Genomic DNA, 14,790 nt, shown 5'->3' with positions numbered 1-14,790 from the left:
ACAACACTGAACAATGATGTAGTATATTTGGGATGTGTGCCATGTATAGAACTTATGCTATTCAAACAGCGCATGAAAAGTAAACCTATAATACTCACCATAGTTATTTGGAAACAGGTTTTCTATAAACTGTAATTTCTAGGTTTTTAGCATGGCATTTTTTATTATATTTCCATGCTGTTGAAGGTGGAGTGTGTGGCGATGTTAAAATCTGTTTTGAAAATAATACATGGACAGCAAAACACGCATATGTTGTGCCCTTGTGCCATGAAAATCAAACTAGTGTGTTACATAAGACTTTACTCCATGTGGTAGGATTAGGTGTTTTCACATAATAATAGTATTTACTTTGTAAGTACTTTGTCTCATTGACTGGCAGGAGGGTGTTGAAAATAACAGTAAGACACTATCTATAGGATTGGGAGCCGTGAAGATTTCATTTCATTTTGGCATCTCAGGGTACTTGGCTCTCGAGCTGCCAGTTTATACAGGGCACGGAGATCTTTATTATTAATTGCAATATTATTATTTTACACCTATTAAGTAAACCTTTTAAAACCACATACAAATTGCCTTTGGTGCAAGTGTGGCATGTAGACCTATTTATATTGCATTATGTAATGTGTGAAACTTGATGCCGGGATTTAGGCAATTTCCAGAAACAGTGTTTGAATTCTTGGGAAGTGGTTTACATACCTAGAGGTTTAATACAAAACAGAGAACATGCAAAGAGAGAGAGAGAAATAGTGCAGACAATATTCCCAGAGATTCAGCCAGTTTTAAATGAATGTTTGCAATCTCATTACTATTACTACCACCTTGTTTTAGTTTCAGTCTTTCTGAAGTCATAATTAATCTAAGAACGGCTGACTCTTGGCAAGTGTTTTGAGTGAGTGGGGAACGGAAGGGTGGGGACCGGGACAGCATTGTATGCAATGTAGTTTTGCTGAATCACAGCCTTGCCTCACCTTTGATACACAAAGCTTAATCTATAGAAGAAGGGATCAGAAACAAAGGTTTTACAATTTCCAAGTTTTTTTCTATATATCTATGTAGGCTCAATGCATTTTGCACTGGGTGTAAACTGCATTTCAAGATTTTATAATCCAGGAAGCTTTCACTTAGGGATCCAAAGGGTATGATTTTCCCAGACTGAAACCAAACCAAATACTGAGGTTTGTTTATTATTCCAAGCCCAACTAACCAATAAACTTGTAACTAAACCAAAACCAGTACTAGCATTTTGCTTTCTCATAAAAAAGTGGTTATTCATAGCATTTAGCCACCTGCAATTTCAGTAACATACTTTACATGTTAAAATAATGAATCATTAATAAATAAAGGACGCTTTATTTATTTAATGATTCAAATGCATTAACGTCAAAGTTTGATGGGGTTTATCACAGTTTCATTCATAGACACTCCTGTGGTGTTGACTTCAGTATTAAATAGTTTTCCAACCTGTGTGCCCTTGGGCATCGGTGCACCTCAAGCATGAACAAGTGTGAAATAGAATTGTTTTAAAGGCCACACCTGAGAAAATTAAAATAGGAATACAAAAATAAGAATTAACCTCTCATTTACATGAATTCCCAACATCATGAAATGAGTCCAAATGAGTGATTGTCTCTTGATGACAGTGCAGTGCAATAGACTATGTATCCTATATTACATCAATAGCTTACCTGTTCAATTTTTTATCTGAACAACAGTTGGTGAAAATCAAATGTCAAAAACAACTGAATGAGTTCATAACAACAACTCATATAAACAACTAACCGATCCAAACTTGCATCTCAAATAAACCCCTCAGTGATTTCAGAACTGTTGTTTGAAGTTCTATTCTTATCAACCAGTATGAGTTTAATCACTATTTATGACAAAACTCAGAAACCTGTAATTTGAACTGTAGTCTATTCTGATAGTGTACACTTTTCAGCAAAACATAGGAGTCCTCGTCTCCACCACAGTCAAGCTTGTTGATGCTGAGTAGATCCTGTGACCTCTTGCTCTGCAGCTGTAAAAGCAGTGATCTGTAGGCCAACATGCAGTACTTGGCAGTATGTAGACTTATCAAACCGATTTAAACCTTTTTTTTTCCCTGCCGATGTCCTTAATCTTTCAGTTATTAAAGTCGTTTTAGAGGCAAATCCACAATCCTAGCAAATATTCTCTTGAGTATTTTATAGTTCTCTTTCTCTTTTGGTATTACACTAATGCAAGGTTTCGAAATTCATAGTGGATACGGCTTAATTACTGGGAACGGAGATAGCCTGGGTGCGTTACCTTTACCATGGGAGCCCTCTGTGATATTTTGAAGGAAACACAATTAGCTCCAACTGCCATGTGGCGACTGATAGGATTAATAAGTGCACTGTGTGGTGTTATGGGATCAAACACTATTAGCAGAAATCTCCCGTTAGTATTTCTGTTATTATTCAATCAAAACAGGTTAGCTGTTCACATTCCCGGGTTAATAATTGAGGGAAAATCTCCCCAGCGTCTGTCACTGTGAAGAATATATTTTCAGAAGTTGGCCTTGATAACATTGAACCGATTCCAAAAACAGAGTGCATTTTATTAAGATATATTTGAGCTTTAAACCCGAATTGTGCCCAATTTGTCACTGAACAAATATTAAAGGTTACACTGATGTTTTAACTGAGTTTACATGCCCTTCTTGGATAACAATTTTCTTTGATAACGATCCAGATGCTGGATTGAAAATGTACTTGAATTTGGGTCATAAATTAGTTTTTGAATCACCTGCCAATTCCTTTACATAAGAGTATGCCTAACAGCCACATTAGTTAATCCGGTTTCAATGCTCATTTGCCCAATGCACCAATATTACTGGATATATTTTTATCATTTAAGGTGTACTTATATAAAAATTCCACTACTTTCAACTTCAGCAATAGGACAAAGACCGCTTTTTGCATATTTTTAGTATGCTAGAGGTTATAGCTTACTTAGTTAACCTTGTGTTATAGCAAACGGACTGGAAAGGCGTGTAACAGTGCTGTACTGGAATTGTTCAGTTTGTTTTCATGCGGTGCAGTAATTGGGGTTGAGCTTCTCTGTAATGACAGGTGTTTATTTCAGTTTACCTCTCAATGTAAAAGGGGAGAATGGTTTGAACAATTTTCCATTTAGAAGTTTGTAGGGCTTCATTAGGCCCTGAGTGTCTCTGTTTTTAGGCTTGGGGCATTGCGGTGAACTGCAGCTCGGAGCGCCATTGTAATTACTGCCTTACCCACAATGATAATATTGAACTATGAGGCAATGACGTAATTGTTTGCTTTATTCTGAGTTTTGCTTTTCTTTTCTTTTTCTTTTTTTCGTGGTGGTCAGATTTGCCTTGCCAGGAGTCGCAGATCACGTATTAACTCCTGACAGATTAGGAAGAGGCATAGAAGATTGAGATATTTAGGTGTAAAGTAGTTTAGCAAGAAATACAGTTATTACAATTGCTGTTCTTAGTTTCCACATCAAAAGTTGTCTCTAAAGGCCAACAATTAATATTGCTATAAGATCGCATATGACTTAATGTTTATTTTTCATCATAAAATTAAATGTTGACCAGGAATGTAGTGGGCTAAACGTTTAAACCCTGCTGAGCTCAACGTTCACCTCTTTAACCTCCAGAAATGTGAGATTACCAATTTTTGTTTATTTGGTTTCTCTTGAGGAACCACTTTGGGGGATTCCCTGCCTCTCATTCACGATTACTCGGTAAAGTCTGCCCGGATGCCATTGAAAAGACTTAACGTTTCCAGCCCATATGGTCTCCCCCAAACCTAACCTTCAGTGTGTGAAACGAGAAATGGCAGAGGAAACCGTAAAGTGGGTCACTGCGGTGATGCAATCGGAAGCGACGGGGAGGACAGATTCTTGCACATTCTTCCCACGTCTCTCAGCCATCACTTTGACAGTGTAAGCTTCCCAGATACAGGCTTGAAAGGAAATGCGTACCTTTCATGTATTTTCATCGGATGTTTCTTTTAAATATGTACATTGTAATTTTTACTGGACAAATTGCCCTCCTTACTTATATATATATATATATATATATATATATATATATATATATATATATATATATATAGTATATGTATACTTTTATCTGAATACCTCTTAGTCAGTGATTTATGAGCATTCATAAACAAATATATATATATGTGTGTGTGTGTGTTTTAATCTGACCCTGTTCTAAAGAGGTGCTTTATTAGTTTCTATTTCAAATGTTATTGTGGTCCACAGGCATTGTGTGTTGGTGTGGGTGGGAGTGGGGTTTTCTGTCATAATCCTCTCAATTTCTCAGCACTCAACAAAAGAAAGGCCCATGTACAACTTATAGGTAATCCTCCGTCTGATTACGTTTAATCTTCGATAGTGCTGCTTTTCTATACGTTATACAACCCTATTAAATAATGATCACAGAGAAACCGACAATGATGGCGATCCATGAAAATCTGTCATGAAATTGGCAGTCAATTGTAATACTCTTTGCGCCGTGTGATTTCTTTATTGGGCTGGCGTGGGGAGAGCCCAAAAAGCCTGCATCTCGTGTGAGCGGTCCTGTCTTGGCCCTCGATACATTCCAGATGTTCTCACTGGTTATTACGGCGCCTTTGAGAGTCTCCCGCTTTCCCACCACAGCACTTGAGATGCTTTTTCCAAAACACTTGCAGACTCTTGTTTATTTCCTACTCAGCCTGAGTAAGGGCCTGCCTTATAATCGGCTTGGGTGCTCACTGGAGGTCAGGTGACCAGATGTAGTTAGATTAAAGGGTCACAAGGAAGGCAAAGAGGATTAGTAAGAGGAGGCCAGCCTGGCGGACTGTTTACCGTCATTTTTACAGTGCAAATGTTGGCATTTCAAGTATTTTAGCCGCGTATATTAAGAAGAAGACGGAGAAGACCCAGCAGAAGAAATTGATATCCGATCGATTCTAATTTGAATGTTTCAATTATAATTTAACTGTCTAACACTGACACCTGGTGGAAGAGTTAGTGCACTAGCATTTGTGATCCATGCAAGGTAGCCATTAGCTGAAGAGAGAGGGCCTTACAAAATCAAAGGAAGTAAAAAGTTAAAAAGGGACAGCAACTGCACTTCATACAGAGTCCATGTTTTGTTTGTTTGTTTGCTTACTTAGTTATCAGCAATGGCCTAACTGTGTCTTTTCTGGGTCTTAGTTAAACGTACTTACCGCAAATAATATCTTTAATCTTCACTGGCCCTGAAAAACCTCAATCTGTTAAAATATTAAGCCACTTTAAAAATAAATAAATAAACAAACATAGTGGTATCTGGAGCTGGTATAATAGTATTAATAGAATTTTTGTGTAATCCTGGATGCAGATTTTGTAATGTCAAATAATTTTTTGGATGGAGAACATTTAGGTTTTCCACAGAGTTGCTTAAAAGGCATTTCTGTCCCATTTCTAAGAAATGGAAGCTATGCTGTCCCATACTTTTTGAAAACTAGTTCATCATAAGTGAGAAAATTGTAGAACAAATCATCATAGATATCTCCGTACCCAGTGGAGCAGTAAGATTTCAAATAACAATTCTAAAACTATTTTCTCTGATATTAGATCTCGTTTCTCTTGGCCCCAAAAGAATCAATGTCATTTTCTTGGTAGATATTGCAGGTGTGTAAAAATGGTGCGCTAAGCTGGGATAATGCAAGTGCAGTCTGTGCCGAAGCCGAGACCCTTCATTAGGCTTAAAAAATAAAGGAATATCTTGAGAGCACCGAGGCGTGTAAACTTCCATCTGATGTGTTATCAAACTGTGATGCACTGACCTGAGGAAGGCCTGATTCTTTAGAAGCCAGCTTGTGACTTGAAAAGGCACTCAGACCCGGTCCTTTATGTGGCGGATTGTTTTTCTGCCTCCCCCGCTTCCGAAATACTGCCAAAAGTGTGACTTTTTTTAATTGACAGGAGAATTAATTAACGGACGTAGAGTAAGACTTAATTGGAGAAATAACATTGGACATTTTCTACTTTTCATGTGAGAACAATCCCGTCTGTGGATGTTTTTGGGGTGACCACCGGAGAAAAGAAGCCCTATATTTATATAACATGCTTCTGTGATGTACACAATGTATATGATGTAGGTGGTACTGATTTAAGTTTTTCTCTGTCTGAATGGGAATAACAGAAAGCAGGCCCCTATCTCACTCGACAGACCTGGCAGTTCAAAGGAATGCTTGGCGGTGAGGAGCTCTTACGGAGAGATTTGCCATTACTTGGAGATAACTCGGGGGTCACGGGGAGGAATGCAGGGAATGCAGGCCGTACCACAGGGTGACAGGACCAGGGATTTTAGGATGCTGTCTGATGCTTTCATATCTCCATTAGTCAAAACACATGTTGAATGGGATTGAAAGAATAACCTTTAAGAAATCCTCAATCTTACAATCCACCCCAGGTAAATGCTACCCATAGATCTTCCATTGTTACTTTGTTTTAATGATTAGTGAAAATGAACTATACAATGTTTGTATTTGCTTCTAAAACTGTGTGGCAGCAATGGCTTATAAAAGTGATCAAATGAAATAAGAACAGCTCTCTGATTATCGTGCTTTGAATATCACCATTCGCCGTGGGAGAGTGTTTATAGAGAAACAATTTAAATACCACTGGAGATTAACATTACAACGTGACTAAGGATTGAACATCTATCTCAAACTGCAAAGAGTCTACAAGCTTACTAATGTGATCTATAGCCAAAGACATAACATCCAGTACGTCTACCAACTACAGTTTAGTTACTCTCCTTTAACCAGCTTGAATTTAATAAAGCCATGAGTTTTAGAATTATCCCTTGAAGACGAGATGTTGTATATACTCTTTGTGGGATGTGCAAACCATATTCTCTGAGCTACTGAGAACACGTTAAAAATGATTTGTGTACAGTTATTTTGTGGTCCATATACGTCCATTACACAATAGTTTTTATCTCAATATTCTGATATATTAGAAGTCATTGCCTATAGATCTGATGTTCTTCAAAAATACACAAACTGCTTAAATTTAATGCTGAATATCCACTCATCCTTTTTTGGCTTTTTATTTCCACCAGATCCATCTTCAAACTACATCCGACAACTGGAAACAAAAGTCCGGATTTTAGAAGACGACAACAAGATCTTATCACAGGTAAGACCAAGAGTATGTGCAGTACACGCGATTATATAAATTCACACTTACACTGCATTACAAAGGTTAATATGATAACCGCTCAAATAAAAAAAAGACAGCTGTTCACAATCTATGTAGCAGAGTCCATGGTTGTCTTCGTGACTGTTGCAGTCCCCAAAGGAACAGAATCGCTGACCTGTTGGTAGCTGCCCTGCCATAATTTTGCATGCACATCCTATTGGATGGTGACCCCAATTGGACACACAGTCTCCTGGGTGGTGGTTTAGACCAGACGTTCACTCCAGCACACATTTCATCTTTGACCGAGTCCAGCCCATTGTCATTTTTGTCTGGGTTTGCACTGATGTATTTCAACATTTTTGTGATAATAAAATACAATCCAAATCTCTAGTCCTGTGAGATGAAAATGTAAGGTAGTTGAGTTTTACAAATAAAATCACTTGTGGAATCCCCATAGAAAATACTATTGTAAATGCTATTTTGTAATTCGAACCTATTCACAGAATGACTTATTAGAACTTGTAAAATTGATTTCTAGATTTTTAGATTTCTACCAGCACTGGCAGGGTCTGTCCTTGTGGCCGGTGCGACCTTGGGATGTCATTGCCCGGGGCGGGCACAGAGTGGCATATTGACATCTCTCTCTAGACTGGAGGTCTAGTGTGGAATTGATTTTCTAGCAGCATTTCTGTTCTTGGATGTGTTAAATTCAGTGTTTGAGCCCCTGTCCAAAAAATTGCCTTTATTAATATGTCTTTTTGAAGGAACAAACCAGGTGTATAATTTGTACTTTTGTACATATGGATGAAAGAGTGTGGGTGGGCATTTGACTTTGGAACTTGAAATACAATTGAGGATGTGATGCATATAATCATATTTTAGGAGTTCTGTTCGCTTACTGGAGTTTGCACCTAGAAGTTAGTACCTATTCATGTGCTTTTAAATACATCTGTTTAAGGAAAATGTTATTTTCGTGACAGTTCAGTTAAATTGGTTAACCTTCAGCTGGTTTTAATCTGTATCTACATTTATTCATTCCAATGTATAAATAGATTAAATTAATCTAAATGGTTTGTTTTTCATACTGATTGAAAATGGCTACCGCTTTCCCCATTACTATGACTGAGCTTGTTTAAAAATGAATGCAATGATTTTTCAGACAGATTATTTCCCAGTATTTCTTTATATATCTCTCCATTCTAGTTTCATAAATGGAACACCCGTTTATGCTTCATGAAGCAGATTTATTTTTATATTCGTATTTTATATTATTTTACATGGCCTCAGATCAATATTTTAAAATACTGCTGTGTGTTTTGGTTATTTTAATGCATCATGCATGTGCTTCCAGTAGTGTTAAAGGGTATGTATTCACTTCACTGGCACCGTGTGAGAGCATGGATGATTATGTAACCTTGAGTATATTATGCTTTTGGCAATACAGTAGTTTATCAGTGTTTACGTTTGGCTTTTTTGACCATGTTTACTTTGTTTTACAAGAAACGAGAATTCATTAAAATGTACACTTACTTCATCAGTCTGTACATTCTTAAATTGATGAGACATTTATTCAAAATCCAAGCTTATTTACTCAAATATCTCCTTAAGCAAAAGAGTAATCCAAAGAGAACACATTGTGTCCAACTCAGTTACCACTAAGTCTGCCTTAAGGTGCCTTACAGTAAATTTGTTGAAGAAATATTCTGAGAATTCATAAGATTACTTAAAGAATGCTCTTTCAATATACTTGTCCTTACATTTTGTTGTCTGAGTTTTTTAAATATCATGGACAGAAGCTGGAGAATTCTCTGCATTTTTATTTTATAAGATACAGCATTTTTATAAGTAAACATGCTTGCAATACATGCTAAAGGATCTTAACAATGTCCCAGAATGAACTGGTTGCAAACTTGCCTTTTTTCCTCATATGAACTGATAAATTTAACTTTTGGTTTTATTATTGTCCTAAACAATAGCTAATGGCAGATTTATGTCCTTACTCTCTCAAAAGATGTGGGACAGTTCTAATGTTTCAGCACACTAGTCAGCTATCATTTTAAAATAATATACCATCCTGGATACAAAATCTAACCTCACATAATTTTATGGGTTTTTTATTATTGGTATTGGCATAACCATGGGCTATAATTAGCATTAGATGTAGTTAGTAGTGGAGAAGGAGTGCCTGGGGTTTCACAGATGGGCTTGTTCCAGTTAGACTATAATGTTGAAATCTGTGTTTGCCAAAAAACTAATTGTCTCTTGTTCCCTCCTTCCCAGCCCCGTAGCCGTAATAGTTTACCAAAGATACTGACCAAGGTAAACATTTGAAATGCTCTCCTAATGCATTCTGGGTGGCTGGTGGAAACGCTGGTGTTTCTCCTTGGTGCTGGGGGTCTTCCTTTTTTACTGACCCGTTGTGTGAGGCGCTTTTGCTGTGACCTTGCAACTTCTATTAAACACTGGCAAGAGCATGATATATTTATGTGTGTGTGTGTAACAGACGCAAAATGCTTAATTGTTTGACGCTGTGTAATAGCAAGAGTTAAGTATGAAATTGCTACCGGTTCATTGTTGGAATGTAATTGAATGCACGAGGGGAAATGCTTCGAGCTACATTTTAGGTACTTGGATAGCAGGTTTTCTGAATTATTTACAAAGGCGGTGAAGGTGGGAGCTTGTATTCATAATTCACGATGCATACAATGAAGTAAATTGTATTAAAAAAACAGACTGAATTTTTTATGTCCGTCTCCTTTACCACTTCATTTTACCTTTCCTGCTTGAAAGTAAGTACCAGATCCTTCATTTTTAGAGGAGACTGCAATTCTTCAATTTTATTTATTTGTATTTGTTAATGTGTTTTTTACATTCAGACATGTTTGATTTCAAGACCACAGAATAAGTCTTAATATGATGACTAAATTAAACATTTTACACACTTTAAAGAGTTTATCACAGATTGAGAGACAAAACGTATCATTGTATAGTATATTATCTCCTTTAAAATCAATGTAGTTTTGGTTAGCAATGGTTAGATAGATTAAAAAAAGAAAGAAAATGTTTTAAGCCCCAGTTTGTGATGGCTGTTGTAAGGGAAAGGTGGATTGGCCTGGAAATATGAAAAAAATAATACTAGCCCCTTAATTTCCTGTTAGAAGCTTTTGACTTGAGATAAAAAGCCTGGCAGACACTATAAGTGGGACTTTCATTGTGTGTGCTGTTGCTACAGTCCCATCAGGCGACTGGTTAACTTCAAAGAGTGAGTCAAAATCCAATGTACTCTTAACCTACACATGCCCCTGCAATACACTTGTCTGTCCAGAGGCATTTATTAGCAACAATGATAAGTAGCATTTGTCTTTCACTTCTGCTGGTTTGATGCAGGCACTTTCAGACTACAGACTAAAAACTTTTTACAGGGGCAAGAAAGAGTGATAGTGTGTGTGTGTGTGTGTGTGTGTGTGTGTGTGTGTGTGGGGGGGGGGTTACGGACACATCCCTTCCATTAAAAAAATAAATAGAAAACAACCTGTGTGTCAAGCACAGAACAAAACAGTGATGAATACATTTACTTCTGCACTTGTGTGTCAGGAATGATCGCTGACAGCTAGTGGAATCGCTGACTGATTTCAAACAAAAACTGAACTAGTTCCATGCGAATTCCTCCATTATACAGTAGTGGCTGCCTTAGGTGTCTTGAGCAAGGCCTGTCAGTTTGCTGAACCTTCAATTCCATATTCCCGTTGTCCAATTCCTGCCAGAAATAGGCTGGGGTGATCTAATTTTTGTTTAATGAAGTCTCCTGCATTTTGATGGGAAGAGATTGGGTACTTTCTGTGTGAGTCAGAAAGCCCCGAACATGCAGCGTCTGGGACTGACTGAAATTATTTAAATGTACAAATGCATTGGGAACCTCAGGTCAAGTAACCTTGAGACTCCACTTGACTTGTTTTGCAAACTGTGTTTTATAAGGCAGAATATATGAGGGGTTTTCATGAATTGTATTAATTTCCAACCTGAATCTTTCCATTTAATTTGTTAAGAAGAGTTGTCACCACTGCTTAAGTGTCTTTACAAATACTGTGTGAAAAATAGAAATGGAATAGTAGACAGTGTAATTTAAGCCTAATTAAATTTATGATAATTGGATGATGATGATTAATACTTTTATGGGTGGTATTATTACAATTCTTCTGTTTCCCACATTTAGAGTTAGATGTGGCTGTGACCTTCAACTTCTCGTTTTAGCACAGCCAAAGGGGAATTCGACAGTGGTGAAAAGTGGAGTCACAAATATTCATTTCTGCATGAACTGCCTGTCTGTGTCTTCCCATCACATCTGAAAGAAAAAAATATATATATTTGTCTCCGGAGACTTGAATCGCACGCGGCAAAACGGAGAGGCTGCATGTAGCACCGAGCCCAGACCGTAAACACTGACTGGGAAAACATGGCTAAGGATTTCCATTTCAACTAGGATCATCACACCTCTGTATCTCACCCCTGTGTCGGAGCAAACGCCTTCACAAACCAAGTGTTAATCAGTTTAACTGCTGATGCTTGCATTATATATTCAAATTAGATCAAGATTTTTTAACTATAACTATGGACTGGATGGATGGAACTGTTTGTTTAATGATATAAAAAAAACGCCCAGAGATACAAACCTATAACATAAATCACATAAAAAAAAAAAAAAACCACATACTGTATATGCTGTCGATCACTTCAAAATGCATTTGCTTTTGCTCTCAGCTTAAGTGCTATTCCAAGGCCCATTAGCAAAACTTCCAGGCTTTCACAGTTACTGGTTTCAGCCTCATTTATTTGAGGTCTGGAAAGAGCCAGCAACATTAGAATATATGGGATATTCACTCCAATAAATATGACTGATGATCATTAATTGAAAGATATTTAAATTACCACTCATGTCATACGATGAGGCGAGCATCGTGCAATACTTTTCTAAATATATTTCATTCTTATTATTAGTTTCCCGTCTTTTAATCCTTGTTCTCGGTATTCATGATAACTACAGTAATGTGAAGGGCAAGAGTTAGGATCCAACATCTCCTCTTAAATACGTAGCAACACGGGGGAGCAAATTGAAAAAAGCTGCCGTTTCATCTGCATTTAGAGATTAGTAAACAAGCTTCCAGTGAAACGATGGAGGTTTAATGGCAAAGAAGGGCCTTTGTGTACGAGGAGCTCATTAGAGTTCATAGACTGTGATTTGTTTCCTTATTAAACAACGGCTTTACCGAGGCGCGATGCTGTGTGTGAGGATGAGCGCTGCCTTCCAAAGCGAGGAAGAGCTCAGAACGTGATCTGTGACGGCTCCTGAGAAATGACATGCGATTACAGGCATGAGAAAAAGCAACGCGGAGATCACACTGCGACAGAGTATGGCTTTATCGCTTTGCTGGTAAAGGGACAGTTATAGGCAGTAACTATGAGGCCTAAGAGTCCAATAAGCTATTGAACTTAATACATGGTCATTGAAATGTATCGCTGATGACATCTCATCCATTCTGTTAAATTCAATTGCCACTTATTGAGACGTTCCCTGACAGTATATGATCAAGGCCAGCCAGCTAGCCACAATTAAAAGATGGCTTCAATCATGCAAACCATTAGATTTGTAGGTCACCATGCACATTCTATGATCTTATTATTACTATTTTTGTTCAACAAAGTTACAGCTATTGATGTGTGTGTATATACACTCACCTAAAGGATTATTAGGAACACCATACTAATACTGTGTTTGACCCCCTTTCGCCTTCAGAACTGCCTTAACTCTACGTGGCATTGATTCAACAAGGTGCTGAAAGCATTCTTTAGAAATGTTGGCCCATATTGATAGGATAGCATCTTGCAGTTGATGGAGATGTGTGGGATGCACATCCAGGGCACGAAGCTCCCGTTCCACCACATCCCAAAGATGCTCTATTGGGTTGAGATCTGGTGACTGTGGGGGCCAGTTTAGTACAGTGAACTCATTGTCATGTTCAAGAAACCAATTTGAAATGATTCAACCTTTGTGACATGGTGCATTATCCTGCTGGAAGTAGCCATTAGAGGATGGTTACAGGTGGTCATAAAGGGATGGACATGGTCAAAAACAATGCTCAGGTAGGCCGTGGCATTTAAACGATGCCCAATTGGCACTAAGGGGCCTAAAGTGTGCCAAGAAAACATCCCCACCACCACCAGCCTGCACAGTGGTAACAAGGCATGATGGATCCATGTTCTCATTCTGTTTACGCCAAATTCTGACTCTACCATCTGAATGTCTCAACAGAAATCGAGACTCAACAGACCAGGCAACATTTTTCCAGTCTTCAACTGTCCAATTTTGGTGAGCTTGTGCAAATTGTAGCCTCTTTTTCCTATTTGTAGTGGAGATGAGTGGTACCCGGTGGGGTCTTCTGCTGTTGTAGCCCATCCGCCTCAAGGTTGTACGTGTTGTGGCTTCACAAATGCTTTGCTGCATACCTCGGTTGTAACGAGTGTTAATTTCAGTCAAAGTTGCTCTTCTATCAGCTTGAATCAGTCGGCCCATTCTCCTCTGACCTCTAGCATCAACAAGGCATTTTCGCCCACAGGACTGCCGCATACTGGATGTTTTTCCCTTTTCACACCATTCTTTGTAAACCCTAGAAATGGTTGTGCGTGAAAATCCCAGTAACTGAGCAGATTGTGAAATACTCAGACCAGCCCGTCTGGCACCAACAACCATGCCACGCTCAAAATTGCTTAAATCACCTTTCTTTCCCATTCAGACATTCAGTTTGGAGTTCAGGAGATTGTCTTGACCAGGACCACACCCCTAAATGCATTGAAGCAACTGCCATGTGATTGGTTGATTAGAAAATTGCATTAATGAGAAATTGAACAGGTGTTCCTAATAATCCTTTAGGTGAGTGTATGTATGTATGTATATATATGTATATATATGTATATATATGTGTATATATATATATATATATATATATAACTGTGCACATGATTAAACTAAAACTTTACATTTTATTCGTTTATTACTGCCCATACTAAGTAAATAAATAATAAGTTTGTGTGTGGGCGTTTATCGTTGTTGAATATGTTATTTCCTAACTCCGTGATCTGTCTTGCCAAATGAATCAAGTTCTTGTTGGACAAAACCGATCACAAGAAAGTCCAAATATCTTTCAATGGGGCAGTGGGGATGTATTGTCAGAAACGTTGAGCAGAATAATTCAGCTCGGATCATATTTTGGGAACACTTAAAGCCTCGAAGCTCATATTGCTTCTGCCTATGATCTTGCACAGATGTATTTGCATCGGTGAGCATGGCTCTCGTGCGTCATTAGTTTATTTTGGTATTTATTCATGGAAAAGTCGCATAGCACACAACATAGTCAGGATTCTTTACTGTTTGCTGTATGTTGTCTTAACAGGGACTACTTAAATGTACATTGATTCTTGTTGGTTGTTTTTCCCCTGTCTTCCCAAATCAACAAATTTGGCCACTAAACGGTACAAGCCAAATAATTATTTTAGTGTATTGTTAAAAATGAAGTTGCATCATTGTATATAGAATAAAAAAAGTCTGGTATTTGTATC

At 37.8% G+C, this 14,790-nt stretch overlaps 1 protein-coding gene across 6 annotated transcripts in view; it reads left to right on the top strand.

The window, feature by feature from the left end:
- Nucleotides 1–14,790, top strand: part of ccdc85ca (coiled-coil domain containing 85C, a) — a 49,199-nt gene that overhangs the window by 21,469 nt on the left and 12,940 nt on the right. For 3 of the 6 annotated variants that reach the window (XM_066695086.1, XM_066695088.1, XM_066695085.1), the window contains exon 2: nucleotides 7,100–7,176. In XM_066695086.1, coding sequence (XP_066551183.1) covers nucleotides 7,100–7,176 — 77 coding nt within the window. Of the gene's footprint in view, nucleotides 1–7,099; nucleotides 7,177–9,459; nucleotides 9,499–13,486; nucleotides 13,588–14,790 lie in introns of those variants that run through there. The other 3 variants (XM_066695087.1, XM_066695084.1, XM_066695089.1) reach the window with 2 other exon arrangements.

Source organism: Amia ocellicauda, chromosome 21, assembly GCF_036373705.1.
Source record: "Amia ocellicauda isolate fAmiCal2 chromosome 21, fAmiCal2.hap1, whole genome shotgun sequence".
Classification (NCBI taxonomy): Eukaryota; Metazoa; Chordata; class Actinopteri; order Amiiformes; family Amiidae; genus Amia; species Amia ocellicauda.
This window is presented reverse-complemented; position numbering and strand designations above follow the sequence as displayed.